Source organism: Podarcis raffonei, chromosome 8 (genome assembly GCF_027172205.1).
Source record: "Podarcis raffonei isolate rPodRaf1 chromosome 8, rPodRaf1.pri, whole genome shotgun sequence".
Taxonomy (NCBI): Eukaryota; Metazoa; Chordata; class Lepidosauria; order Squamata; family Lacertidae; genus Podarcis; species Podarcis raffonei.
This window is the reverse complement of record NC_070609.1, coordinates 18,645,291-18,672,861: the sequence shown is the minus strand read 5'-3', so window position 1 is coordinate 18,672,861 and position 27,571 is coordinate 18,645,291. Positions and strand designations below refer to the sequence as shown.

The 27,571-nt window shown below is 48.3% G+C and overlaps 1 protein-coding gene across 2 annotated transcripts; it reads right to left on the bottom strand.

Annotated features, from left to right (window-relative positions):
* Positions 1 to 1,006: 1,006 nt before the first annotated feature.
* HPN (hepsin) lies at positions 1,007 to 27,571 on the bottom strand. 2 transcript variants are annotated; one of them, XM_053398297.1, is made up of 13 exons: positions 27,386 to 27,571; positions 22,172 to 22,291; positions 19,563 to 19,664; positions 16,940 to 16,981; positions 15,194 to 15,323; positions 13,475 to 13,597; positions 11,161 to 11,201; positions 8,579 to 8,744; positions 6,779 to 6,969; positions 5,843 to 5,938; positions 4,735 to 4,877; positions 2,872 to 3,036; positions 1,007 to 1,520 (listed from the first exon to the last, which is right to left on the bottom strand). In XM_053398297.1, exons 2-13 carry the CDS (start codon positions 22,185 to 22,187, stop codon positions 1,482 to 1,484), a joined length of 1,254 nt encoding a protein of 417 aa, XP_053254272.1. In that variant the 5' UTR covers positions 22,188 to 22,291; positions 27,386 to 27,571; the 3' UTR covers positions 1,007 to 1,481. The 2 variants fall into 2 exon arrangements, with proteins under 2 accessions (XP_053254272.1, XP_053254273.1); XM_053398298.1 differs by lacking the exon at positions 2,872 to 3,036.

The following is a 27,571-nucleotide window of genomic DNA, read 5'->3' as shown; positions in this document are numbered from 1 at the left end:
GCACTGGCTGGCGTAGCCCTCTGAGACCCAGGGCAAGGGAACCCAACGCCCTATCCCCTCTGCATGGGTCTGCTTCTATTGTGTTCCAAATTTGCCCTTAGCAAACTGCAGTAAGGGAGTATCTCCTCCTCAAAACTTCCTGTCGTCAGTTCAACTGTTTCCCCTTCTAGATCTGAGCCCCCTGTGGTAAGTTCTGTTATTCATGGTATAACACAACACATATGCTCTCCAAGTCTGTCTTACGACATTTGCTCTTTAAAACCCCTGAACAATTTTTTTTAAAAAAAATATACGAAAATGGTGGTGGTATCACTTGCACAACCAATCTCATCTTAGGGTGCAACCTACCATTTGGAGACCAATGACCTAGAGAAATCACCTGACAAAATCACCTGAGAGCCAAAGGTCCACAGAACAAGGCTTGGGGCATACCCTCCGATATTCCTCAGATGGAAATCAGGGCATTTTCATCTAAGGAATGCAAGGCGTTTCTGGCTGGGGGGAGTGGGGGGAGGGGTAGAAATATGCATGTGTGCATTCTGTACATGCTCAGAGGCACTGCTGCCACCTCGCAAGTTACTGGGCGGGACCCTAGCCCCGGGCACCAAGCCCTCCATTCCTTTTCCCACCGACCTCTTCCCCACCCTGCTAGCAGCTCAAGACTCTCCCACACCGCTGCTGGCTCCAATCTGCACCACAGCCCTTTTAAGCCCATGCTCTGCCTCTCTGTCTCTCTGTGTGTGTCTCAGCTTCCAGCGGCATCCTGGGAAATGACATCATCAAGCCGCACTGCCAAGCTCGTAGCTGGCTGCCATGTTGCAAGGGGCAGGGAGGCAGGATCCGCTGCTGGGGCGGAACTGGGGGGGGGAACCAAGCCTTGAAATCAGGACAATCAGGACACCCCAGTTTCAAGTCAGAAATCATGATGGTTTCATCCATCCTGAGTGTAACCTGGGGTAGTGTGAGAAGTTGCTGTGGGGGTTCCCTTTAAATGCAGCTTCTGCCCTTCTTTATAGCTGGGAAAAACTTCCAAGGATTGGGCCTTTGCTTTTGAAATTCTTGACCTGCCAGAATTCAATACTTTAAGGGTCTCACGTTCGTGTGATTTGGGTAATGAGCCACACCAAAGCAACCACAGATTAGCCAGTCGCAGGTGTCCTGGGAAGCAAAGCCGACCCTCATTCCTAGATGGGCCATTAAAGAACCAGAAGCACCCCTTTGATAGGCTGGCAAAGCAAAGGCATCATATTGGCAGATGTTTAAAGGGCCAGGGAGGAGCGGTGACTTCACAGTGTAGAAGGGCTCCCCTGCCCTATTCCACGAGGCTATGCCAGAGCACACAGTTGGATGGGACAATGTTTGTTCTCTGTAAAATGTCATTTCTGCCCCACCCCACCCCATTTTGTTTAAAGCAGCAGTCTCACACTGGAAGTGGGGAGGTTGGCGAGGCGGAGACGGCTCAGCATCGCTCTTCCGGGGCTTCAGTCCTGGATCACCATTCCACTGGCATGGGAGTGAGTCTGCAGGAGGGGAAACAAAAGGAGAGGCAGGCTGTGCATCTTTCTGGGGCCTTCAGACAGACAGATGTGCTGGGAGGACAGGAGAGGTGTTCCCTTGCCTTTCCACAGCAATGCACTGGTTATGTGCTCACTTGAGATCTTTTACATTGGACACCAGTTAACCAGTGGATGTTGTAACACAGGGGTTTGGAACCTCCAACTGGCCTAATCAGGCCCAGTGTGGGTCTCAGTTTGGCCCACAAGGCCATTTCCCCTCAAACCACACCAACCTGCCCTACGCTTGACATTTTATGTGACATCCCACTTTGTTTCCAAGCACAGTTCAAAGTGTTGGTGCTGACCTTTAAAGCCCTAAATGGTTTCAGCCCTGTATACCTGAAGGAGCATTTCCACCCCCATTGTTCAGCCCGGACACTGACAACCACCTCCAAGGGCCTTCTAGCAGTTCCCGCATTGCAAGAAAAAGAGTTTGGATTTGATATCCTGCTTTATCGCTACCCGAAGGAGTCTCAAAGCAGCTAACATTCTCCTTTCCTTTCCTCCCCCACAACAAACACTCTGAGAGGTGAGTGGGGCTGAGAGACTTCAGAGAAGTGCAACTAGACCAGGTCACCCAGCAGCTGCATGTGGAGGAGCAGAGACGTGAACCCGGTTCACCAGATTACGAGTCTACCGCTCTTAACCACTATACCACATTGGCTCTTCCCTGAAGTTACAGGGAACCAGGCACCCTGTGGAACGCCTTCCCATCAGAAATAAACAATTATCTGACTTTTAGAAAATATCTGAAGGCAGCCCTGTATAGGGAATTTTTTAATGTTTGATGTTTTACCATGGTTTCATAATTTGTTCAATTCTGCTCAGAGTGGCGCGGGCAACCCAAATAGGTGACATATAAATATACGATGGTGATGATGTTGGTTGTTTGGCAGGTAGACAGGTCTTCCCAGGCACAACCAGGAGCCTTAAAGCGCATCCCCAATTGTGCAATGGCAAGGGAGGCAGTCAGCTGATTGAGATCAGCCTTCTGGGATCGGCTAAGCTGCCGAGATACCTATCAGAAACTCGATATCACAGCTGACACCTGCCTAAAGCAGGGCATAGCGAAAGTCATCACCTTCAATCTTGCTGAACTGGCTGCATGACCTGACTTGCCACTCACTAGTGCAACTGATCCCTGCAGAAAGGAGGCTTGGAGTCACTGCCTGTCAGCCAATTGCCTCCGTTCCCATTGCACAAGCACCATCCCCAAAAGACTGCCAACCGCTGCATTAACTTTTAGGGTGCCGCAAGCCTCTCCCTGTTGCTTTTCCTGCAACTGATTCACCCAACTGCCCCGGGTGCCCTTTACCTTCATGGCACGATAGATCCACCCTTGAAAGTCGTTGACCTTTGTGTAGACCCCTGGTTTATTGGCCAGGGCGCAGCCGGTGCCCCAGCTCACAATGCCACAGAGCCTCCAGCGGGAAGTCCGGGAGATGCCATCCTCACACACAAAGGGGCCGCCACTGTCGCCCTGCCAGGCAGAAGAAAGCAGGAGTTACAACCCTTGCTCATTCCACCAGGCTCTGGTTATCTCCCGCTTAGACTACTGCAACGCGCTCTACGTGGGGCTACCTTTGAAGGTGACCCGGAAACTGCAACTAATCCAGAATGCAGCGGCAAGACTGGTGACTGGGAGTGGCTGCCAAGACCATGTAACACCGGTCCTGAAAGACCTACATTGGCTCCCAGTACGTTTCCAAGCACAAGTCAAAAGAGTTGGTGTTGACCTTTAAAGCCCAAAATGGCCTCGGCTCAGTATACCTGAAGGAGCATCTCCACCTCCATCATCCAGCCCAGACACTGACGTCCGGCTCCGAGGGCCTTATGGTGGTTCCCTCACTGCGAGAAGTGAGGTTATAGGGAACCAGGCAGAGGGCCTTCTCGGTAGTGGTGCCCTCCCTGTGGAACACCCTCCCATAAGATGTCAAGGAAATAAACAACTATCTGACTTTTAGAAGACATCTGAAGGCAGCCTTGTATTGGGAAGTTATTAATGTTTGATGTTTTGTCGTATTCTTAATATTCTGTTGTGAGCCGCCCAGAGTGGCTGGGGAAACCCAGCCAGATGGGTGGGATATAAATATTTTTTTATTCTTAATCTTATTCTTATTATAATTATAGTATAGCACTCTAACTAGAAATGTGGACCAGGTAAGGCCAGGGTGCTGAAGCAGAAACACAGGCCAATCAAAGCCCACAGCTGTGGGTTGGAACTGCAGTGATGCCTTTGAGGGCAAGAATTAAGTTCTGGAGGGACAATTTTCAGCAGGGAAATGGCACAGGGAAAGAGTAAGCCCCTTTCCCCCCATCATTCATGTTCCCCAGGGATGTTATATGCCTCATTCCAGCTCCAATCAGGCATTTGTAACCAATAAAGCTATTTAATAATCTCCTACTAGCTATGTGTGCAGGTCTGATCAACTTGTACATGTGCTACATTTTTTAAACCTAATCTCTAATTTTAATGCGCTGTCACAACCCCATGATCCTAATCTGAAACCCTCATGGCCGCCGTTATGGTTTTTGTTTTGTTTTTTCAAACAGAAGAAAAACATTCCGATAGCAAACATGTTATCCCGTGCAGGCCAAAGTTCAACAGCTAGAGCACTACAAAATTCTGACTGAGCCTCTGTCGCTCTTCACAGGGAGAAGAATGGGTTTAAAAGCCCTTTGCCCTCCATTCTAGCAGGCAGAGAAGCCAACTGGCAGAACCAACACTGGTTGTCCTTTACCTCTTGCTCATAAAAAACACACACACATTAGAAAAAGCATCTAAGATAATTGAAGGGATAAACCTTGTAGGGAAGAAATGTGAGTTGTTGGCCTAAGCCCCATGATATTTTTTGCCTGGGTCTGAACAAATTCACCATGCATCCTGCTCTGCTTTGCTGTTCAGCAAATAGTCTACTAAACACTAAAGATGAGGGAATTTGTACCACCCCAACCCCCCAGGATTCCCGTCAGCTCCAGCCAGAATGGCTTATGGTCAAGGATGATGAATGATGCAGACCAGCCAAATCTGGATGACCAAATATTCTCCACCTCTGCCAAACACCCACACCGTGCTCTCTCTTTCTAAATGCAGTCCACCACACCTCGCCCACCTTCAATCACTTATATTCCCTTGCCTCCCCAGCCCTGCCCTTGCCCACTGCCCAGCACAACCTACCTGGCAGGCATCTGTTCCGCCGGCAGCAAAGCCAGCGCAGAACATCCTAGGCCTGATCTGGCTGCCATAGTAGTCGGGGCTGTTGCAGACACTGGTGCTGATGATGGGCACGCTGGCTTCTTGCAGCATGTCAGACTGTTGCCCTACAAAGCGGAAGAACCGAGTGCCATAGGAAAGCAGGCTTAGTAAACAGGTTGGACTTATCTGTCCATTGACCCAGTGCAGTCAGCTCTGGCTGGCAGCAGGTCTCCAGTACTTCTGGCAGAGGTCTTTCCTATTGCCTGCTTCCTTGATCCTTGGAGATGCCAGGGTTTGAAGCCGAGGCCTTCTGCTTCCACAAGGAAGTGCAACGAGCAAAGGGGTCAATGTGGAGAACGTAGGCAGAGAGAAGTTTATCTCTCTTCCTCACAATACAGTGGTGCCTCAGGTTACAGACGCTTCAGGTTACAGACTCTGCTAACCCAGAAATAGTACCTAGGTTAAGAACTTTGCTTCAGGATGGGAACAGAAATCACGTGGTGGCGGCAGCAGGAGGCCCCATTAGCTAAAGTGATACCTCAGGTTAAGAACAGTTTCTGTACTGGAATACAGGGCATTGTTAACACTATGGGATTAACTCCCAGTAGAAGCAGCAACAGCTGCCAAAATGTGCAGCTCAGAGTGATGCAAGGGGCTGCAACTGGAACACCACTTTTTATCTCACCTGCCTGTAACCAGAGCTGTATGTCGTCTGCATATAAGCAGGAGAAATAGTCAAAATTACAGGGATTCTGTATCATGGCAGGCTAAGTTCTGCAACCTAAAAGACAATGGGGAGGGAAGCAAGCAAGCCCACAACTACTTGCTTTGTATTCTGCTTTTATTGGCCCTTACATCAGTTCTCCCTTTGGCTTCTGGGTTGTTGTTTTTTTTAAGGAATGGCCCACATCAATTAAACCTGCCTTGAAGCCTCGCAGCTTTTTTAAAAAAAAGAACTGACAGAATTCTGAGGTTATCAGGTGAATGATGCAGCCCACAGCCATTTCTGTACTTGCATAAGAAGCGGGAAGGATACACAACACAGCTTGCAAGAGCTGCTGCCATCTTAGCAGTGGCAAGAGGTACTTACCATAGTACTGGGTGTTGCCCCAGCCAGTAACGATACAGATCTTGCCGTCCACCAAAGGCTGGCCCAAAGCTGGCAGGCAGATGGGCTGGATATATTCTGTGGGGAGAAAAGTATTGTCAAAAGGCAAATGAATTTTTTCATCCTGCCTCCTAGCTTCTGGGTCACTCACATCCATGGGTTTTTCTTTTCTGTCTCTCACATACACACTCAGAAACATGAATATTATGCACTGGGCTGACGCCTCTTTTTTTCCAGAGGGGGAAAGGGAGTTTGGGGAAGGCACAATCAGTCTCCCACAAACAGACATGCTGCAGAAGAGAGAGCAGGTGATGGTGGCTGTTGCCTCTTCTGACAGCGGTGGTTGCTCATACTGTCACCCATCCACTCTCCTGAATGCCAAAAAACTCAGCTGGCTGCTTGGCGCTGCCAGTGTGCAGGTGCCCAGGCCCATCATCCATTAGATGTTGAACCCCAACACTGGCTTTGAATGCAGAGTTAACTTTTTTCTGCTGTGGTTGCCCCAAGTTGAAGCTTGGGCGCAACCTTCACCTTACTTTGAAAGGCAAGTTCTGCATTGCGGTACATCGCAGCCCCATAGGACATGCAAGCGTACATTCCTTCCTTCCTCCGATTTCTCCCTTACCCTTCATCATAAGGTTGCAAGGCAGGTGACATGCTGTATAATCATGCTAGCAACCTCATAACTGGCGTGGCTTGGGAATCCTATGGATGGATCTCAACACTGCGCTATTATGATCGCTCCATCAGCACATTTCTTCCTGCCCAACTTCCCTCTGCCCTCCTCCCTGGGTGGATTTTGGGGAGGCCCAGGGGGAGGAGGAGTCCAACAACCAGGGCTCACAGATTCCCCACCCCTGCCCCACAGGCTCTTAATAACTCTTTCCCCAAACCACCTTCCTGACACCACATTCTCACCGTTAAAGGAAAGGGGCGTTGCCAAGTGCATCAGGGCGATGTCGTTGCTGTTCTCCTCGCTGTTGGGATCCAGGAAGGGCTGGTAGCCACCGTGGTACACGACGCTTGTCACACCCACCTGCAGCCCCTTAGCAGAGCGCTGGGAAACGGCTCCCACAAACACCCGCCACCTGCTTGGTGCTCGATTCCTCCTGCAGAGAGATGGGGGAGACTTGTTGAAATCAAAATCGAAATTAATCATAGAGGTGGAAGGGAATGCAAGGGCCATCTAGGCCAATCCCCTGCAATGCTGGAATATTTTGCCCAACGTGGGGCCTCGAACCCATGGCCCTGAGATTAAGAGTCTCATGCTCTACCAAGTGAGCTATCAGCCTAAGACACAGAAAGAGATTGGAGGAGGACAGCTATACAACATTGCCAGGGTTGTTGGTGGCTTGTGGGTGGGTGTGAATGAGAAGAGGTTGCTGGATCAGGCCAGTGGCCCATCTAGTCCAGCATCCTGTTCTCACAGAGGCCTACCAGATGCCGATGGGAAAACCTCCAACAGAACGAACACATTTGTACACCTGGATTGACAGTAGTACATGTGAAAAGGATCTAGGGGTCTTAGTAGATCACAAGCTTAATGTGAGTCAACAGCGTGGTGCAGCAGCAGAAGCAGCAAAAAAAAAAAAGCCAATGCTATTCTGGTATCCCAATCAGGGGAAATAATAGTCCCACTCTCTTCCACCTTGCTCAGACCACATCTGGAAGACTGTATCCAGTTCTGGGTGCCACAATTTAAGGATAATGGCAAGCTGGAACAGGTGCAGAGGAGGGCAACCAACATGATCAAGGGTCTGGAAACCAAGCCTTATGAGGAACGGTTGAGGGAGTTGGGTATGTTTAGCCTGGTAAAGAGCTAAATATCTTAAGTGCTGCCACATGGTAGATGCAGCAAACTTGTTTTGTCCTGCTCTGAAGGCTAGGACCCGGACCAATGGATTCAAGTTACTGTCACACCTCAGGTTACAGACACTTCAGGTTGCATTTTTTCGGGTTACGGACGTGCCAAAACCCGGAAGTACCGGAACGGGTTACTTCTGGGTTTCAGCAGTCTCACATGCACAGAAGTGTAAAATCGTGCTTTGCACATGCGCAGAAGCACTGAATCGCAACCCGCGCATGCGCAGACGCGGCACTGCAGGTTGCGAACTTGCCTCCTGCACGGATCATGTTCGCAACCCGAGCATCCACTGTACAAGAAAGAAGATTCTGACTAAACACCGGGAAGAACGTTCTGACAATAAGAGCTGTTCAGCCATGGAATAGACTCCCTCTGAAGGTGGTAGCCTCTTGGGCATTGGAGGTTTTTAAGCAGATGTTGGGTGGCCATCTGTAATGTATGATCTAGTTGAGATTCCTGCATTGCAGAGAGTTGGACTCGATGACTCTTGGAGTCCCTTCCTACTCTTCAATTCCATGATTTGTTCATTTCTAATCACATCTGTTTTGGGACAAATTAAAACTGAAGCCAACTGAGGCCATTCAGTTCAATTTTTCATGTTGCTGTTGTTATTAATATTAATAATATATCACCCATCTGACTGGGTTGCCCCAAGCACTCTGGGCAGCTCCCAACAAAATATTAAAAACACAGTAAGACATCAACCATTAGAAACTTCCCTGAACAGGGCTACCTTCAGATGGGTTCACACATCCTAGTAAACACTCTAAAACATCAGGGCAAGCCCTGAGAGGAGCAACCTTACCAAGTTGGGAGCCATCACAATAGCAAACACAGATATGGCAGGGACTTACTCTGGGAAGCAGTGTGCAGCCGTGATAACCCACTCATTGGAGATGATGGAGCCACCGCAAAGGTGCGTCCCATCATAGCGCAGGCTGACTTGCCATGGCCATTTGCCCAAGCTGGCGTCCTGTCCTCCCACAATGCGGTCCATGGACAACTTTCTACGTCCACAGTCTGCAAAGAACACAACAGGCATGAGTTCTTCAAGGGGCAGGATCTGGCTAAAAACACCTCAGGTGATCAGGTAACGTCACTTAAAACTGGGGGCCATTTCCTGGCTACCCTCTAGGATTTGACATACATTTTTTTAAAAGAGTCTATCCCATTCCCACAATTGCTGCAGAGTAAAGAACAAAATCAGATCTATGGGTTTGAGCTGAGTTTCATACCTGACCTGCAGAATACTGTCATGAACATGCACACCAACTTTGGTTCCAATGGCCTAGTAGCTAATGAAAGCCTTGTAAACATCCCTAAGTTCGTCTAATCCTCTCTTAAAGTAATCCTAGTTGGTGGTCATCGCTACTTCCTGTACGCTACATAATGCAGAGGGGAGGTTCACACAACCCTTGCATGTCATCAAAATAATTCACAGACCTGCCCCAGTCACAGCCTCTGCTGCCCACAAATGAGACGTTTCCTTATTATTCAAGTGTTTCAGTGGTGTGGATGTTCAGTGGTTTGGTATTATTCAACTGTTTCAGCCATCTCCACATATGCCAATGTGAAGGGAGCAGACCCTGTTTGGACCAGGCTCCTCCTTGCCCTTACCTCAGTACACGCCAACATATTAGTGGCAGAGACCAGAGTTATCTGGATATAGCCTGTACCACATCAGGTGTTGTTGGGGGGGCTTTTTTTTTAATGCTAAGCACATAAAAAACCACAACATCCCCACAAGTAGAAAACTAGTGCAACAGGGAGCAGCTGGGTTAGAAATTTTCTCCCTGATGGGATAGGCCTGTGTTTTTGTTTTCAACTTGCCATCTCAAGTTTTTATTTCAGGGAGCATTCTTGTGGTATCCACCTCCTCCTGCCTGAAATAGTACAATGCAAACCCCTGCCTCAGAATCCTGCCACCTCATTCTGCTGCGTGAAGAGCATGCCATGGGCCACACAGGGGCATAGGAAGGGGAGTGCGGGGGTGCGGGCCACCCTGGGTGTCACCCTGAGGGAGGTGGCAAAATGGCGGGCAGCACTCACCGCGGGGCCTGCAGCATGCCCAAGCCACACATCTCAGACACCCGCAGGCTCCGCACTGTCCGCCCGCTGCCTCCCACCCCCAGTTGTAGGGTGGCTGAGGCCCCACGGCATATGCTGTCCTAAGTCATGGTTTCCCACAGAGAATTCTAGGCCCTGTCGTTTGTTGAGGGTGCCGAAGAGTAATTAGGAGATCTGTATTCCCCCTCAGAGAACTACAGCTCCCAGAATAGTTTAACCATCAAGCCCTCTTCTCAGGGAACATTGGGAACTGTAGCGCTGCTCGGCAAAGTTACCACACAAAAGGCAAGCAAACTTAAAAACGAAATGCCAAATGGCCAAGTTAACTGGATGGACCAATAAATAGAGGCCATGTTTTCTCCGCCATCTCAGGGTGTTGACTGCCATCCCTAAGCTTCACACAGTATTTCCTTAGCCATTCCTCGATAAGAGGCAATGTAGGTTTCTAACATTTACTGACAACTAATGAGTCCGTAGATTTCTAGAACCTTTATCCAGTCCCAGCTTCTCCACACAGCTTTTGGGGGGCAGTTACTGGGGTTCCTGGCGGGGCTGAGTGTCACCCCCTGCCTTGAGCACCCTTTAATTTCATGCACACACAGACAGACTAGCACTCACGATTTCCATTTCCCACAAGGTCATCAGAGCCGTCAGGGACATAGTGGGAAATTTAAATGGCGGCCGCCAGGCATTGACCCACTCCTAATGGGTAAACCTGCTGGCAACAAAGGAGCCCACCAGAGGGCACCCTGCGGATGGCTTCCTCAAAGCTAGAGCTGACCTTGCCTTTCTTTCCTCGTTCTGAGGCAAGTTTCTGTCTGCTTTCATGAGATCACATTCGCATTAGCACCAAGGCCGGTAAACTAAAAAAGCAGTGATGGCTGGTGCTCATTGGGGCTGGTAGGGTGGAAGGCAGGGAGTCCAACTGTAGGTGGAGCCAGAGAGCCAATGTCAGTTGTGGTTTTGCCCCTGTCCTCCCTGATGATTTCTGCAAGGGCAGCAATGAGACTGAGGAGGAGGGTGCTGGCCGCTGGCAGTCAGGGCCACCTTCTGGACTTCCCGGTTTGGTTGGAAATAAGAAGGCAGGCAGGTGGGGGCTTGCTGAGGCTGGCGGTGCGTACTGTATTTGCCCTAACAGAACAGCCTCCACTGTCCCAAGGGGTGTTTAGGTGTGAGCAGGTCAGAAGAAGAAAATGAAAAGCTGTTAATGGCATTTGAACAACAGAAGGAGACTTGGGAAAGAGTTAGAGGAACTTCAAGATAGCAGAGAGAGAGAGAGAGAGAGAGAGAGAGAGAGAGAGAGAGAGAGACCTGTACGCAGGCAGGAGGATCAAGATGGTGCCCTTGGGAGGGTTCGGGGTTTCCATACCTTGGCATAGCGTTGCCAGGAATCGGCCTGTCGGGCATTCGCTGTGAGAGAAAGAGAAAGAGGAGAGGGCTCAGCTGCAGAAAGGAAGGAGAGCGAACCTTCATCAGGAACATGTGTATTTCAGGTTCCTTGCAAGTTGAGCTTTCTGCCAGGTGGGGAGTTCATGTTCCTGAACATCTCCACCTGCATTTGATTTCCAAGATTCTAGGCCTTATGACAAACCTGGAGGCAATGGTGCAGTTTCTCGCTAACTTGAAAGCTGGAATTCACATTGAGTAGGATTTATAGTGGCCCTAAAAGTCCCTTGTGTTCCCTGTGGCTAGCAGGGGAATGATGTAAAATAGGCACATTAAGGATATTTTCACTTATTTTAATTCACACAGTGCCTTTTCCCGGTGCAGAACTGGGTGGGGAAGGTGTTGTTTTCAAAAGCCTAGCTTACACACAGCCCCCAGTATCATTATGAACTAAATGACCTTGGCCATGTCAATGTCACACATTTACAGTGACTTTAAGCCAGGCAGATGTTTTTGGCCTGCAACTCCCATGATCCCTAGCTAGCAGGACCAGTGGTCAGGGATGATGGGAATTGTAGTCTCAAAACAACTGGAGGGCTGAGGTTGAGGAAGCCTGCTTTAAGCCCTTATTGGGTTTATTGCAACGGTACCTCTTTCTCTCCAGGGTCAAACTCTAAGCAAAACCCCAATAACTCACGCTTCTGCAAGTTTGCAGCAAAAGCCAGCTGTAGGCAACAGATGAATGCATGCACCCATGAGCATTCGTGAGATGCTTTTAAAAATGAACAAAGAGACAGGCAGGCTGCCCAAACAGCAGAGGATGGGGTAAGACTGAGCCAACATTCAGTTTGTTGGTATACGCATATGGTGATGAAGCTTCAGAGAAAGGGTGAGCATTCTGGTGATGGATGTGCTTTTCCTAGTATGTCTGTGCTCACTCGAGTACAGTTACAGCTCATCCCAGACACATCTAAAGTACATGACTTCCCCCTAAAGAATCCTGGGAACTGTAGTTTAACCATGTGCTTTAAGTGATCTGCCATCAATGTCACCCACACCTGGGTCAGTCCCAGTACCAATTGTTAGGGGAATAGGGCAAGTATTTAGCAGCTGAGAGCAGCAAAAGGGGGCAGAATATAATCCAGTCACCAGGTGTTGGGATTAAGTCTGTGAGATGCACCATATGGGACTGCCAAACGCCTTAGACCAGCGGGTGGGGAACATTTATGGGCCCCACCAACATAAGTCAATTTTGACAGGTGGACCTGTCTAACATCAGGTGACTGGCATGTGGGTTGTTCTGCCCACCTGTTAAAGTTGGCGAGTGAGGGGAGACAGTGACCAAGCAGGATTGAACTCCCCATCCGCTGATGGGTGGAGCAGGAACTTTCAACCCTGATTTCTGCTGCAATCCCCCGCGTCCATCAAACCCACCCATCAAGGTGATGTCACCTGGTTGACAGCGGGGCATGGTTCCACAAAAACGGTCTTGCAGGCAAATATGGAACCCTTGGTGAGTCAAGGTCCCCATGCCTGCCCTAACTGGTCCAAGTCTAGGTCGTCCTACAAGGCCTAGGTCAGGGCAGAGGGAACTGTTGGCCTCCAGATGTTGCTGGACTCCCATCAGCCCCACCCAGAAGGGTCAAAGGTGTCAGTCTGCATTTCTTAGTGCAGAAAGCATTGATCTGATGTGTAGAGATCTTTCCTGTTATAATTCATTCATGAGGGTTCTGGAACCTTCTCTTTGTGAAAGAAACAAGATGAAGGTTCATGGTCTTTGGGTTATTCCTTCAGAGAAGCTGAGTACAGCTGGCTTAAACTGGTTCTCTTATCTCCTTCTGTTACGGTCATGCTGACTATAAATATAGGCCAGAAGGAGCCTGGGGCTTACCTACTTTCTCTTTCTATCTCTCTTCCTTCTGGTGTGGTGTTCTGTACATAGTATGCTTAGTGTTAAGTTTTAGTCTTGTTATAAGTTTATAAGTTTTTGTAAGTGCTGCAACTGGATTTCTTATGGACTGTGCCATTTCTGAATGTATTGGATTTGTGACCATTATGCTCATCTGCTTTCAGTAGCAATAAAGCTCTGATGGACGGAATAGAATTGCCTCTGGTCTATTTTTTGGGAACTCTGCAACGTGTTTAAGTTACCCCACCCCAGCTCGACAAAAGATATGGGGTACTGTGGAAACCTAGCCTAGTGCTTCTCAGCCACCATCAGGGTTTTCGGCTTTGATTCTGTGGCCTTCAGACATTTCTGGATTTCAACTCCCACCCTAGTCCATCTTGTACTTTACCACACCACAATGGCCTCACTCAGCCTTCGTGCAAAAGGTAGGCGGGACTCGTCCACGCAGAAATAGCCCGATGTCCCATTGGCCCCTGCTCTGTCAGCAGCCAGAACTGAATAGGAGAGAGACCTAAAGGCAGGCAAACACAGAGGGGGTCAGTATCAATGCAACAACCATGCCTACATCCCAGCACCAGAACTGAGAGAGATCTCCCCCACCCTCTTAGTGCATTTTCAAGGATCGTTCTTAAAGGGCAATGAAAGAGGTTGCCTTAGAACAGGCATAGGCAAACTCAGCCCTCCAGATGTTTTGGGACTACAACTGCCACCATCCCTGACCACTGGTCCTGTTAGCGAGGGATGATGGGAGTTGTAGTCCCAAAACATCTAGAGGGCCTAGTTTGACTATGCTTGCCTTAGAAGGGCCCCTGAGTGGCCAGGATCGCCCATGTGACCACTACAGGAAGCATTGCCCTAACTCTGGATTGAGTCACCCACCTGGGCAGAAGACTCTCTCAGCCCTGTTCTCCAATACCTCTTGAGGTTCTCCACGTATTGTTGAATTCCCATCATCCTTGACCACTGGCCATGCTAGCTGGGGCTGATGGGAACTGGTGTCCAACAAGATCTAGAAAGCGCCAGCTTACCGCCCTCTCCCTCCATGGTGTCCATAGAATCGTAGAGTTGGAAGCCACCCCCAAGGAGTCATCTAGTCCAACCCTCTCCAGTGCTAAAGCTTTAGAGCAGAATACGGCTGCTCAATATTGGCTGCTTTTGAGCTAAGTATGCCAGGGATTCATCCTGCCGCCTTCTGCACCAAAAGCAGGTGCTCTGGCACTGAGCCTCCCTTCTCTGGCTCAGGGGAAGGGCATCCTGCAGGCTGCTTTGATCATGCCCTGAACACCATCCACTCTTTGGGGTGAGCAAAACAAGACTCAAACATGACCATTTGGTTCAGCCCAACAGTTTGGGGAGGAAGCATGTCCCATCCCATCCATTTTCCAAGGCTCCTTAGACCGGATCACCCCTACCTACATCTCTCAACTGGTCTCACCTCTCTCACACAAGTTCTACCAGTGGCCAGTGGCTCCAAAGCTCTTCTCACACACTGAATGCAGCTACAGTTCTCATGTGCAGAAACAAGGGGATCTGTCCTCAGTGTCTATGTGATCAGTGTGGCCATCTGCAAAGGGAAGTTCTCAGGCACCTGAGCTAAATGCAGAGCCGGCAGGGGTTACAGCGCTGGGATGCAGTTGATGGTACAGCCCTATTTCCCTTTCCACAGGTGAAAAGCCCTACATGCAGTTAATGCCTGGAAAGGGCTACAGACCCATGTGAGCATCGGTTATGTTGAATGCTGGCATGCGTCTTAATCAGGTTTTTAACTTATCATTTACTTATTTTATTTTTTTTAGGTTTTAAATAATAATTTTTTACTGGTGGTTTTATTCTTTTTTGCAAACTGCTGTAAGGCTTCATTACAATGAAGCAGTGTAATTTTTTTTGTGAAATGGATAAAATTATGACAGCCAAGTTAAAAGGGGGGGTGGTCCTGTGTACTACATAGAAGAGAGCATCTCAGCTGGTGCAGGTTTTCTCCCTCTTATGTGACAAGGTGGGCCGGCGAGGCTCCCTCTTCTAAACTTCTGCTCCAAAAGGCCTCCTCTGCCGATGCTTCTCTCGCTCACCCTTAGTCACCTCAGCCATTACCATTATCTCGAAGTACCTGACAAATCCCATCTCCTCGCAACTGAGGGTGGCCACTTGGGCATCGAAGGACGACGAACAGAGCAGCCTCCACCTCCCTTCATTCTCATCGTACACAGTGAGGCGCAGGTCGCCGGAGCTCACCTGGACTGCGTTGACCAAACAAAGGTGTGAGATCTTGGCAGGATACGCCCACACTTCACCCCACCTTTGCTGCAGCCCAACACTGACCAATCCTTTCCTAATTCATGGTGGCATCTCCCGCTTGCATGAGGCGCCATGGCGCAGCCAAATTAGAAATATGACGTGTTAATTAACAGCTAGTTTCTCCTCACAGCAGACCCACAGAGATAAATGACTCCAAGTTAGTTGTGCACATCCGTTTCAATGGGCAAGGACTAGTATTGACTTCACCCCTAAATTTCCTAGCTCGGCTTCTGAGAGCTCCCCCAAATACTCCCGTTGTGCAATGAAATCTACCTGGCATGATGAGCAACTATATAGGCATGTGTACAGTAAGTTCAGGCCTAGATTTCGTGCTTCAGCTGATAGCAGATGGCCTAAATTATCCATATAGGAACAATCTTGAATGAATGTTTAATTTGGTGCACCATGGCATCAGCATTTGGGGATAATTCAGTTGAATGGATTCTCACACAATTCCCCACATTTACCTCAGGACTGAACATAGGAGGAGCCCTGTTGGATCAGACCAAAGGTCTTAGCTAGCCCAGTATCCTTTTTCCTATTGAGGCCAATCAGGTGCCTTCCAGAAGTCCGCAAGCCAGGCGGAAAGACAACATCTCTCTCCCACTGCAGTTTTCAGAGGCCTGCTGCCATTCATAGCATATCCTCAATGAATTTGTCTAAACCCCTTTCAAAACCACCCAAATTGATAGGCATCGCTTTATCTTGTGGGAGTGAATTGCCTGATTTTAACTTTGGCCCCATTCGTGCCTAAAGGGCTATGATACCATTTTAAACCATCATGGCTTCTCCCAGAGAATTCTGGGAGGAGGAAGTTTGCTAGGGGTGCTGCAAGCTGTTAGTAGACCCCTATTTCCATACCAGAGTTCCCTGTGAAGAGAAATTTATTGCTAAACCATTTTGAAAACTGCAGCTGTGAGAGGAACAGGGGTCTCTCCCAACAACGCTCAGCACCTTTAACAAACTGAAGTTCCCAGAATTCTTTGGGGGAACCCATGACTGTTTAAAGAGATAGTGTAACGCTTTGAAGTCATGATGGGAATGTGGCCTGTGCACTGTTCCCATCAAACCTCTGCTGAAAAATTAGGCCTTTAAGGTACAGGAAAGAAATATAAGACTGGCCTGCCCTACAGGGCTATTGTTGGGGGTGGTTGAGAAAAGGCACACGGAACGCTGGGGGAAAGCATTGTGTAAGTGCCGTATTTTTCGCTCTATAAGACGCACCAGACCACAAGATGCACCTAGTTTTGGGAGGAGGAAAACAAGGAAAAAAATATTCTGAATCTCAGAAGCCAGAACAGCAAGAGGGATCGCTGCGCAGTGAAAGCAGCAATCCCTCTTGCTGTTCTGGCTTCTGGGATAGCTGCGCAGCCTGCATTCGCTCCATAAGACGCACACACATTTCCCCTTACTTTTTAGGAGGGAAAAAGTGAGTCTTATAGAGCAAAAAATACGGTAATTTATGAGATCAGGGATTTAGAGAAGACCAGTAAACTGGACCCTATGACATGATGCCGTATGTAAAAAGAGAGGCCACAGCTCTCTTGCAAACACTCACCAACATACAGGCTTTCACCTTCACTTCTGAGCACAGAAACCACTGCAATGGAGAGACAGGAAGGTGAAGTTAGAGCAGAAGTGGGAAACATTTTTAATTTTTTTGTGAAGGGTCTCATTCTCTTGGGAGTAATCAGTTGAGGTCCCCATGCCAGTGGTGGGTGGGGCTAGAGTCAAAAGTGCAAAGGGTACCCCATTTTCTCTCTCTTAGCCACTCCCCTTCCCACCCCCCTCCTTGTATTCGCATGAAGTTAGGCTGTGGGCCAGAAGTGGCCCTAAGGTCGTAGGTTGCCCACCCCTGAGTTTGAACAGAATTCATCTTAAGGAGTGGGGTTGCCATATTTGTCTGAAATTTCCCAGACATAGCCGGCAATTGGTCGTCAGAAACAGTGTCCAGACGAAAGTTGTTTCAACGTCTGGGAAAATCTGGACATATGGCAACCCATGTTAGCAATGTTGGTTTTGGTAATTTCCCTTAAAAATAGCTCTAAATGTTCAATTTTTTGCTCAACAACTTTGGGCAAAACTAAAAAAAAAGGTCAACAAAACAACTTTTCTGTCCAGATTTTCACTTTTTGAAATATCGCAACCCTAGATAGGAGGCAATGACCGCTCCCCGCATAAAACGGGGGGTGACCTTTGCGTGGACGCCTTCCCTCAGGTGGGATACCTGGAGGTCTCCGCCTACCACAGTCAGCTGTCCAATCCCACCTGGGGGAAGCGTTGCCAAGGAGATCAGGCCAGGTAGGGGAGGGATTACCTGCCCACACAATAGAGGGAGGTAGTCTTGGCGACGAGAAGGCAATCTTTGCGGGCTCGGGTGGCGGTATCAGGCCTTGGGCGGAATCTTTTTGTCCATCTTCCTCTTTGCAGCGGCGATACCAGGGTTCCCCATTAAAGGGGTTTCTGAAGGGAGGCTTTGACCGTACGCCGAAAGGTCGTCATTGCTCTCCCCTGCGGCGGCGTCGTAACGGGGGCGGCTATCTCTGCTTCAACATATGTTCTCCAGAGCCGGCCCATCCCCCACACAAACACTGGATAACCCTGATGCTCCCTAGGTCCCAGGCTGGGGACTGGGGAGGGATAACGCCCAATGCCTGAGCCAAGGTCTACCCACATTTGAAATTTAATAAAGTTGTGGCCAATTTAATCCCATAGCACATTATCTTGAGTCGTTATTCCACATGACAGGGGGACCGCTCGGGATCTGGGGACTCCGCCTGTCCACGCAATGCTAGGATTGGTAGATTCATCTTCTTTCTTTCTTCCTCCCCCCTCCTCTTTTTGCCGTTTTATACATTTTTATTCTTCTCATTTACAGGACAGAGCGACAAAAGCTCATCGGGGCACTTATTCTAACTTGATCAGTTCATTATGCAGAAAAGGGTATCATTTAACCGTCAGCACTTTATGACACAGAAATCTGTGGTTACTGTAGGGTTCCTTCCAGCTTTTGCTTGTTTGCTTCAGACAATCCATGCACCTTTTGGTTTTTCTTGTAACACTGGGACGTTGGCCTGCATTTCACATGGCAGTAGGCAGCAATGTCTTGAACATCATCCACAGCAAATTCAGCACATACTTTCCAGTAAGACTGTGGAAGAACAGCTTGGTCCTTTTACATGGTCCATTACCATGTGGTGGTGAAGTCAACAACTATCAGCTTTCTGTCTGAAGCTCAGATATGGTTTGTCACAGTCTTCACCATGTTTGCAGGTCCTGCTGTGGGTTCCTTAGATGTAGTACTATCAGGTTCCAAACCCAAAGCTGACTTTGGCTCCTCAATGGCTTTGGGAGCGCTCCAGCAGAGCCATCTTCTACAGGAATTCATACCACTGGGATACTGCTGCCCGCTCAGAAACTCCCTTACACTATGTTGTTGTTGTTTAGTCGTTTAGTCGTGTCCGACTCTTCGTGACCCCATGGACCAGAGCACGCCAGGCATTTCTGTCTTCCACTGCCTTCCACAGTTTAGTCAAACTCATGCTGGTAGCTTCAAGAACACTATCCAACCATTTCGTCCTCTGTCGTCCCCTTCTCCTTGTGCCCTCCATCTTTCCCAACATCAGGGTCTTTTCCAGGGAGTCTTCTCTTCTCATGAGGTGGCCAAAGTATTGGAGCCTCAGCTTCAGGATCTGTCCTTCCAGTGAGCACTCAGGGCTGATTTCCTTAAGAATGGACATGTTTGATCTTCTTGCAGTCCATGGGACTCTCAAGCGTCTCCTCCAGCACCACCCTTACACTATAGGGTTTGCCATTTCTCCAGAAATAGCCTGGCATTGAATCTGATACATTTGCCCTGTTTTTTAACCAGTGGTTTTCAGCTGTATGTGATTCCTACTCCGGGATTTGTTCTTACCCTGTTTGGTGTTGCATTTGGTGTTAAAATTACAGCTGTTTCCTACAGCGTACTTGAAAAGAGATGGAATCTTTTATGGGAAGAGTTTTGGGGCAACTACTGAAAGGCCTCCTGGGCTGGATAGAGTTGGATAGAGTGCCCTTTCCTTGCACACGGAAACATACATATAAAAGGCACACACACCCTGCAACTAGGAATGATCACTGGTTTTTAATGTGCACCGTGTCGTGTGAACAGCCTCTTCCAGCCCTGCAAAGACTCTCACCTATAGCCCAGCTCCCAACTCCGATCGCAGCCAAGAGAAGGAAGCCGCTGGCTACTACAGCCACCACCTTTGGCGAAGTCCAGTTGCGTCGTTTCAGGCCCCCTGGAAGGCAGAGAGAGATGGTTAGACAGCAAAAAGCCAACTACAAAACCACAGATGTATCACTCACTTGCAGGCAAACTTAACAAGGGGGGAACTCCATGTTCTTGAAAGAAGTCTTGTTCCCTGCCGGATGTGTTTTGCAACAGATTGCTCCTTAAAGGCACACCTGCAGTAGCAATTCTCAACAAGTGCATGGGGCACTGTAATAACTGGAGGCCTTTGCCCCCACCTCTTTTTCACTGGTTAGGAAACAAAGCCAGGAGCCTCTCCCATTATCTGGCAGTACTACTGCCCAGGACCTACATACCACTTGGAAAGAGCTAGATGATCAACGCCGAGGTACGAGATGGCTTGCAGCTATATTTTTTCTGTTTCCTGCTGCGTCAGAGCAGCAAATAGGGAAAGAGGAGGCACACCCTTTGGTATTTTCAAGTACCATACCCTGGAGCTGCTATTAATTGCTCTAGAAGCAGGAATTGGCTGGACAACCAGGGAAACATTCTTAGGTCTTTATTGTGCATGCATTCCTGCTAGCTAGTTAGCTATAACCTTAACACCTCTCCTGAAGTTATGCAAACTGGCACCTGCCTGTAATTTAGGGAGGATTGCAAAACAGCAGCAGCAGGATGTGGTCAAAATCACTTTGACTTCAGCTTAGGCAAGCTGTTAGAACTGAAATCAAAGAGCTTCACATGCAGGTAATCATTTCAGCTTCAAATGAAATAGAAATCAGGTTTTCATTATCACCTGGCTCAGTGGGAGACCACTACTCATGTGCCTCTCTGCTTTGCCCCCAGACTAAGAAGAAAAGTAGTGGGGTTGCAGGAATTGGGAATTGGATCTGTTTTTGCGGGACGCATCTCCTCACATGCAGGGCCAAATTTATCAATCACCTGACATCGCAATGATGTCGGGAGATCCTTTTCTGCCCATCTGGTTTGAAATCAAACGATGGGGGCAAAAACTTTCAAATGCCCTCTGCAAGACCTTACAATCAGCTGGTTGTTGGGTCTTGTAGAGGCTTTGCAAAGGGCTCTGGATAATTGCTTGCCATCGCAAAGTTCTCCGCCAGACACCAATGGGCAGTCCTTGCAGACTATGATCTGATTGTCAGTTCTTATGAAACCCCTTGCAAAATGCTCTTCAGAGCTGATTGGCGGTGCCCACAAATCCCCTTTTGGCTGAGCCATGTCTTTATCTTCATCGTAAGTAGTGTCAGCTGTAGTGGAGGTAGGTGGAGCCAGAGCCATCTTTCCCATTGGGCTTAGTGGTGCATTGTGCCAGGGTGCCAGCCTCTCAGGGGTGCTCCAGTGAGTGGGGAACTGCACAGCTTTGCCGGCAGCCTCCCCTTTCCCTGTACGCCCACCAGCTGTGCCCCATCAACCATATGGCTGGCGGGCGTGCAGCTTCCTTCCCAAGCCTCCGCGGGAGGAGAGTGATCTCCACAGAGGCTTGGGAAAAGGTTGACAACTCTGGGAAATGGGGGGCGGGGCGTGCGGAGGGATCTTTGCACCATGGCGCCAGATATGCTTAAGACGGCCCTGGGTGGAGCATTGTCCAAAAGTCCTTGCAGGCCAAATGGGGTGGCCTGGGCAGCCTTATTAGGCTCAAAGGCTGAAGGTTCTTCACCGCTGCTGTAGTGGCTTCTTTCCAGTGGGTCTGGCAAACAGGTGACTCTCCAGACATTGCTGGACTACATAGGGCAGTATACAAATTTAAATAATAATAATAATAATAATAATAATAATAATAATAATAATAATAATAATACATTTTCACTCAGCTACCCACCACGATGATCACTCACAACACCAATTAAAATTTACAGCAAAGGTGGCAAAGCCATAAAACTAACAGCAACAACACAGATATGGAGTTGGTTTTCTAAAGCCTTGATAAAGAGAGACATTTTCACTGGCCAGTGTGTAAAAACACACCTGAGGTAGCTCCACCCTCTTAAAACAGGTGCCACCACTAAAAAGACCTTTGTCAGAAAATCAGGCTCTGGGAATCCAAGGAGCCTTCAGTATGGATGAAAAAGGTTGCTACTACTCAACAGTCTGTCTGGCTTAATACATAGAAAGGTATGAGTCTTATATACTGTCATTGGTGGAAGCCAAGACAAGGACAGGGTCGAGTAAATCAGAGCTGGATTAATCTCTGCTCTAAGGACTCTATAGAGGCTCACAGGCGTCACTTACAAACAAGAACAAGAAACACTCTTTGCTGCAGCATAGAGTCACCTGCAGCAAACCTAACACAACTCACCCTGTGGAATTTGCCCACCTCCGAACGGAACAAAAACCTAGAGAGAGGGTGCCAAGAGGTCACTTAATGGGCACATGACCTCACTGCCTTTCCCAGGGCAGCAGGAATCAGCCAGAAATGTTAATGTTTAAGTCCTGCTCTGGCTGAGTGAGGGGTGGGGGTGCTGGGGAGGAAAGCCAGGAGTTAAATGGAAAAAGGCATGGGAGGTTCTAGGGCCTTCAAAAAAAATTGCAACTCACCATCTTTTTCAGCCATTTCAGAACTGGTTAATCATCAAACCTGCTGGATCCTCCTTTCCGAAATTCAGGTCTTCCAGGAGAGGAGGCCTTTTTTACGGGGCTGGGGGGAGTCTGGAAGCCCTGTAGGCAACAAAAGATGAATATAAGCCTCAAGAAACCTTGAACCCATCTGCCAGGGCTGAGTCGAGAAGGAGGCAAAGTTGGGCACCTGCCAGGACCCTGAGATCAACAGAGAGCCTGCTGACCTAACAGGGCTGCCATTTATAGTTTGCACAGAGTAGTCAAGAACATCAGATATACCCTAAGCAGATTCTCAAGTTTGCATGTTCCAGCTCTTACAGGTTGCAAGGCTGTGCTGTGGGTGCCAAGACCAAGGGCCCCCGAAATCCTGGAGCCACAGCACCGCCCACCTTTCCATTGAGCATGCAAAGAAATTAGTGGTAGTTCAGAGCCATATACCCACTACATGGAAGTTAACAACAGGACAACAAAAATGGATTTTACGTGCTCTAATGGTAGCCAAGAAATTGATGTTGGTGAACTGGAAGAATAAAGACATGATCTCCCTTAATCAGTGGTTTGATAATATGATAACACTTGCAACCTACAAACGGGCTGCTTACAGACGTAGACTCCACTTGGATAAATACAACAATTTTCGGAACGAATTCATGCAAAATGTAGTATGCTTTTAATATTTACATGAGTATTAGGATAATAATAGCAAGTTTATAAAATAATGTATGGGTTAGGGTATTTTGGTATATACAGTCGTACCTTGGTTCTGGAACAGAATCCATTCTGGAAGTCCATTCAACTTCCAAAAATGTTCGAAAACCAATGCCTAGCTTCCGATTGGCTGCAGGAGCTTCCTGCACTCAGTCGGAATCTGCGCCAGATGTTCACCTTCCAAAATACGTTCACAAACCGGAACACTTACTTCCAGGTTTGTGACGTTCGGGAGCCAAAACGTTCAAGTCGCAAGGCATTGGCGAACCAAGGTAAGACTGTATTCGTATAATGGTTTTTTCCCCTTAACACAGTTTTGTGTTTTGTTCTTTTTTTCATTTTGTATCACTTTGTTGCTTTATAACAGAATTTTTTTTCAATAAAATATCAATTTGAAAAAGAAAAAAAGAAAAGAAAGTAGTGATCAGAGTATCACCATCACACACACTGACTCTACTTCTCCTCCGAGGAACAATGGGTGGCACACATGGTTCCCCCATATTATTTCCACAGGTAGGTTGAGCTGAGAAAGTGTGACTAGCCCAAGGTCACACAGGTAGCATCAGGACCGAATCAGAATCTGTATCCTGGTCTCTCCAGCCTTCACCCACTGAACACTAAAAACGCTAAACACTTAGGCAGCATTCCCAGCTGCTTGGGGGCAGGGGAGCATGTACACATGTGGATCTCTCAGCCGGTGGACTGATGGTGGACTGATGCTACATAGAGAAGACTTGGCCCCACAGGAGGACACGGCCTCTTGTAAGAGAAATATCAACAGTACAGGGATAGCTCTCTTGACTTAAGACTTATAGGCCTGGTTTGCACGACAATGTCTGGCCGCTGTTGGAGATGCAAAGCTGTCCAAAGTACTGTGAGGTGATCAAAGACTTCTGGATGGAAATTAAGCAAGAAATTAGAGCAATAGTAGACACCCATCTACTTTTAGACCCTTTAACGATGGTATTGGCAATACACAACACAGGTATGAGCCAAGGTTCTTTTGCCCTGGTCTCTCAAATGCTACTAACTGCTTGCATTTTAATAGCAAAGCTGCGGGAAAAGAGGAAAGTTTCACACTTAATGATTGTGAAGAAGAATAAGATATACAAAATATAATAAACAGATATTAGCAGCTATGAGAAGGAAAGATCCAATCAGCGGGGGGGAAATGGTTACCATCTTCATTGCTCAGCAATCAATATGAAACAAATGAACCTCTAATTATGGCCATATGAAGTATGATCTAACTGTAAAATTACATGTGATTATTGTGCATTATAGAGTGGGGGGTGGGGTTTAAAAGGACTGGGCAGTAATGTGCTGCACTTTTATTTCATTTTCTGGCAGCCTTGCAGAAATGTGTTCCAATTTTTTGGTTCACCTTTACTTCACTCTGATGAGTCACTTTCCAAACAAGGACATCAAAGATAAGTTCAATTTCCCAGCAGCGCACCAATGTCCCAGCCGCGAGCACAGAAGACTGTTTTCTAACCCCTCCAGAAATGTCCCTTGTTAGAAATGAGAGTTCAGTCTGGAACCCAAGAGGGAGCATCATACAGTTCAGGAATTATAATGCCCCAAGGGAATCTGCATTACCAGGAACAATGTTATCAAAGTAACTTTCTGCAGGCACTTTCCTATAGACAATGTTCACCCATGGGAACACCCAGAAGAAGGTGCTAGGCAGGTGTGGGGGGCATGTGTCCTACTTTACAAAAGACATTGTCTTCTATTTGAAGGGCTTTCAAGATGACAGTCCTCTGTTTCAGGTGTAAGGAACCTTTTTTTCTGGGTGAGGACCACATGCCCATCTGTATGACCTTCTGGGGGCCAGAGCAACCAAAGTTCATTTTACCTTTGCACAGCAGGCTAATTTCTACACACCCCTCTCTATCCTCAATCCAGGCTAGCAAAGAAGCATAACAGAGCTCAAAGACACATTCCAGCCAGGCAAAACCCCTTTAGGGTGTGAAGCACGGCCGGTGGAGAAGTGGCAAGGAGAGAGTCCCAAAGACCAGGCAGAGAGACCTAGAGGGGCACATGCAGCCTCCAGGCTTGAGTTTCACATCCCTGTTCTCTTCTGAAGGCATCCTGTTCGAAGGACTGTCCTGTCCAAGGCTGGTTGAAAGACAAAGATCTCTTTGTTCTTAGTCCCAATAACTAACTGAGGACCATGAGTTCACCATCCCATATAAGTCCTCGTCCCATCAATGGAGAAGTGCCCAGTACCTCCTTTGGTTTGGGGTGTTCCAGGCTGATGGGAGTCAGGGAGGTGACTGTGTCAGCTTGTCTTCCCTGATCCAGAGGTCCCTGGCATAATACCCTGAATAGGCAACAATGAGATCTTTCTGTGTATATCCATCAGTTTTCCAAACAAAAATACAGTCGTACCTCGGCTCCCAAACGCCTTGCGAGTCAAACGTTCCAGCTCCCAAACGATTAAAAACCAGAAGTGAGTATTCCTGTTTTCGAACATTCTTTTGGAAGCCGAATGTCCGACGGGGCTTCTGCAGTTTCTGATTGGCTGCAGGAGCTTCCTGTGGCCAATCAGATGCCATGCTTCGGTTTCTGAACGTTTCGGAAGTCAAACGGACTTCCGGAACAGACTCCGAGGTATGACTGTAGTTATTATGCAGGTTCCCTACTCAGCGTTGCTGGCCATGTGACCAGAGTTGGTTCCAGAGGAGCAAAAGGCTCAAATTCACACACACACACACACACACACACACACACACACACACACACACATCCACTTTTAACAGTCAACTCTTCCCCCCAAACACCCTGGGAGTTGTAGTGTGTTAAAGGTGCTGAGGGTTGCTAGGAGACCCCTATTCCCCCTCAGAGAGCTACAATTTCTAGAGTTTCCCGTAAAGAGGGATTGATAGTTAAATCACTCTGAAAATTGCAGATCTGTGAAGGGAATAGGGGTCTCTAACAACTCTCAGCACCCTTAACAAAAGCTATATTTCCCAGGGTGCTTTGGAAGAAGCAGTGACTGTTTAAAGTGGTATGAGACTGTTTCAAACCATGCCGGTGGGGTCTGGGTCGAGCCACCATTTTAATTTCCCACAATGCCCTCAAGGTAGCATTGCTCCAGGGCATTGTGGGGAATTAAAATGGTAAACCGTCTCAGACAACTGTGCCCCCCACCTGCTCTCAGTTCACCACGACCCCACCACCAAAGAAGGAAGCTCGCCCAAGGGTATTGCCCAAACTGCCCTGTATTATCTTAGGAGAAGGAGAAGGCAGTGAATTAATTAATTCAGAAAAATTGTAATTTATTAATTCAAAAGACATGGGATGAGGCAAGGGAGTAATTTATTATAGGAGGCTATCGAGAAACGTTCTGGAGCAATCTTTCTACTAAAGAATTAAAGGATATTAACAATGAGATATACATGGGGGGTGGGGGCAGCTGCTTCCCTAAATCAATAGGTAAAGGTGAAGGGACCCCTGACCATTAGGTCCAGTCGTGACCGACTCTGGGGTTGCAGTGCTCATCTCGCTTTATTGGCCGAGGGAACCGGCGTACAGCTTCCGGGTCATGTGGCCAGCATGACTAAGCCGCTTCTGGTGAACCAGACCAGAGCAGTGCACGGAAATGCTGTTTACCTTGCCCCCAGAGTGGTACCTATTTATCTACTTGCACTTTGATGTGCTTTCGAACTGCTAGGTTGGCAGGAGCAGGGACCGAGCAACGGGAGCTCACCCCGTCGCAGGGATTCAAACCGCCAACCTTCTGATCGGCAAGTCCTAGGCTCTGTGGTTTAACCCACAGCACTACCTGCGTCCCTCTCCCTAAATCAGTAAGAACACATAAAAATACATAGCTAACGGAGGTTCTGCCCCCCCCCCCACAAAAGGCCTGCCACCCCCCACAAAAATCCTGGCTACACCCATGGAGATAGAACATTCCTTAATCCCCAATCCCTCATTTAAAAGAGGAGGAGCACACTTTGGGTTGCATTCAATACTAGCCCTACTCAGGGTAGACCTATTGAAGCTAACAGGCATGATTAATTTAAGTTCCTTCAGCTGGAGGCAAGCCAGAGATTTTAACATCTAGATAACCACACATTTTCAAACCTGTCGGACCAAGTCAACCCCAAACAAATAGCGTCACGTTCAGAAATTCAGAACAGGCCAGAGAAACTGTTCAGATCGAATGCGATAACCCAAAAAAAGTTTAACTGGAGGGTATAGCGGGAAAGCAAAGTAGGCAAATCGAAATGTGGTGCATTCTGCCCAAACTGGAACCCACTGTGAAATGGCAAGTAGCCCATGGAAATATTTATAAATATCAATGTGATCATATGCCGTCAAGCTCCGGGGTGGGGGTGGAATTGTGGGGTGTCCTGAAGGAGGTGGAGGAACACACGGGTTGACAAAGCAGGGCAGCGTTCAGATTCTGCTCCCCACTTCCCTGTGGAATGGGGTTCGCGAAGTAGCAACCGCGGAAGGGAAAGAAGCCCCTCTTACCTCCTTGCCCTCACCGGGGTACTTGCCTTCCCGCTAAGGGGGGCGCGATCTTCATGGCTGAAGAGCCAGAGACAGGGCAGGTCTCCCGGGCTCAGAAGTGCTTCCTTGCGCAAGGCAGCTTCCCCACCCGGGGCGGCGGGAGGAGGAGGGGAAGGGCTAGCAACCCGGGGGGAGCCGGGAGGGGGG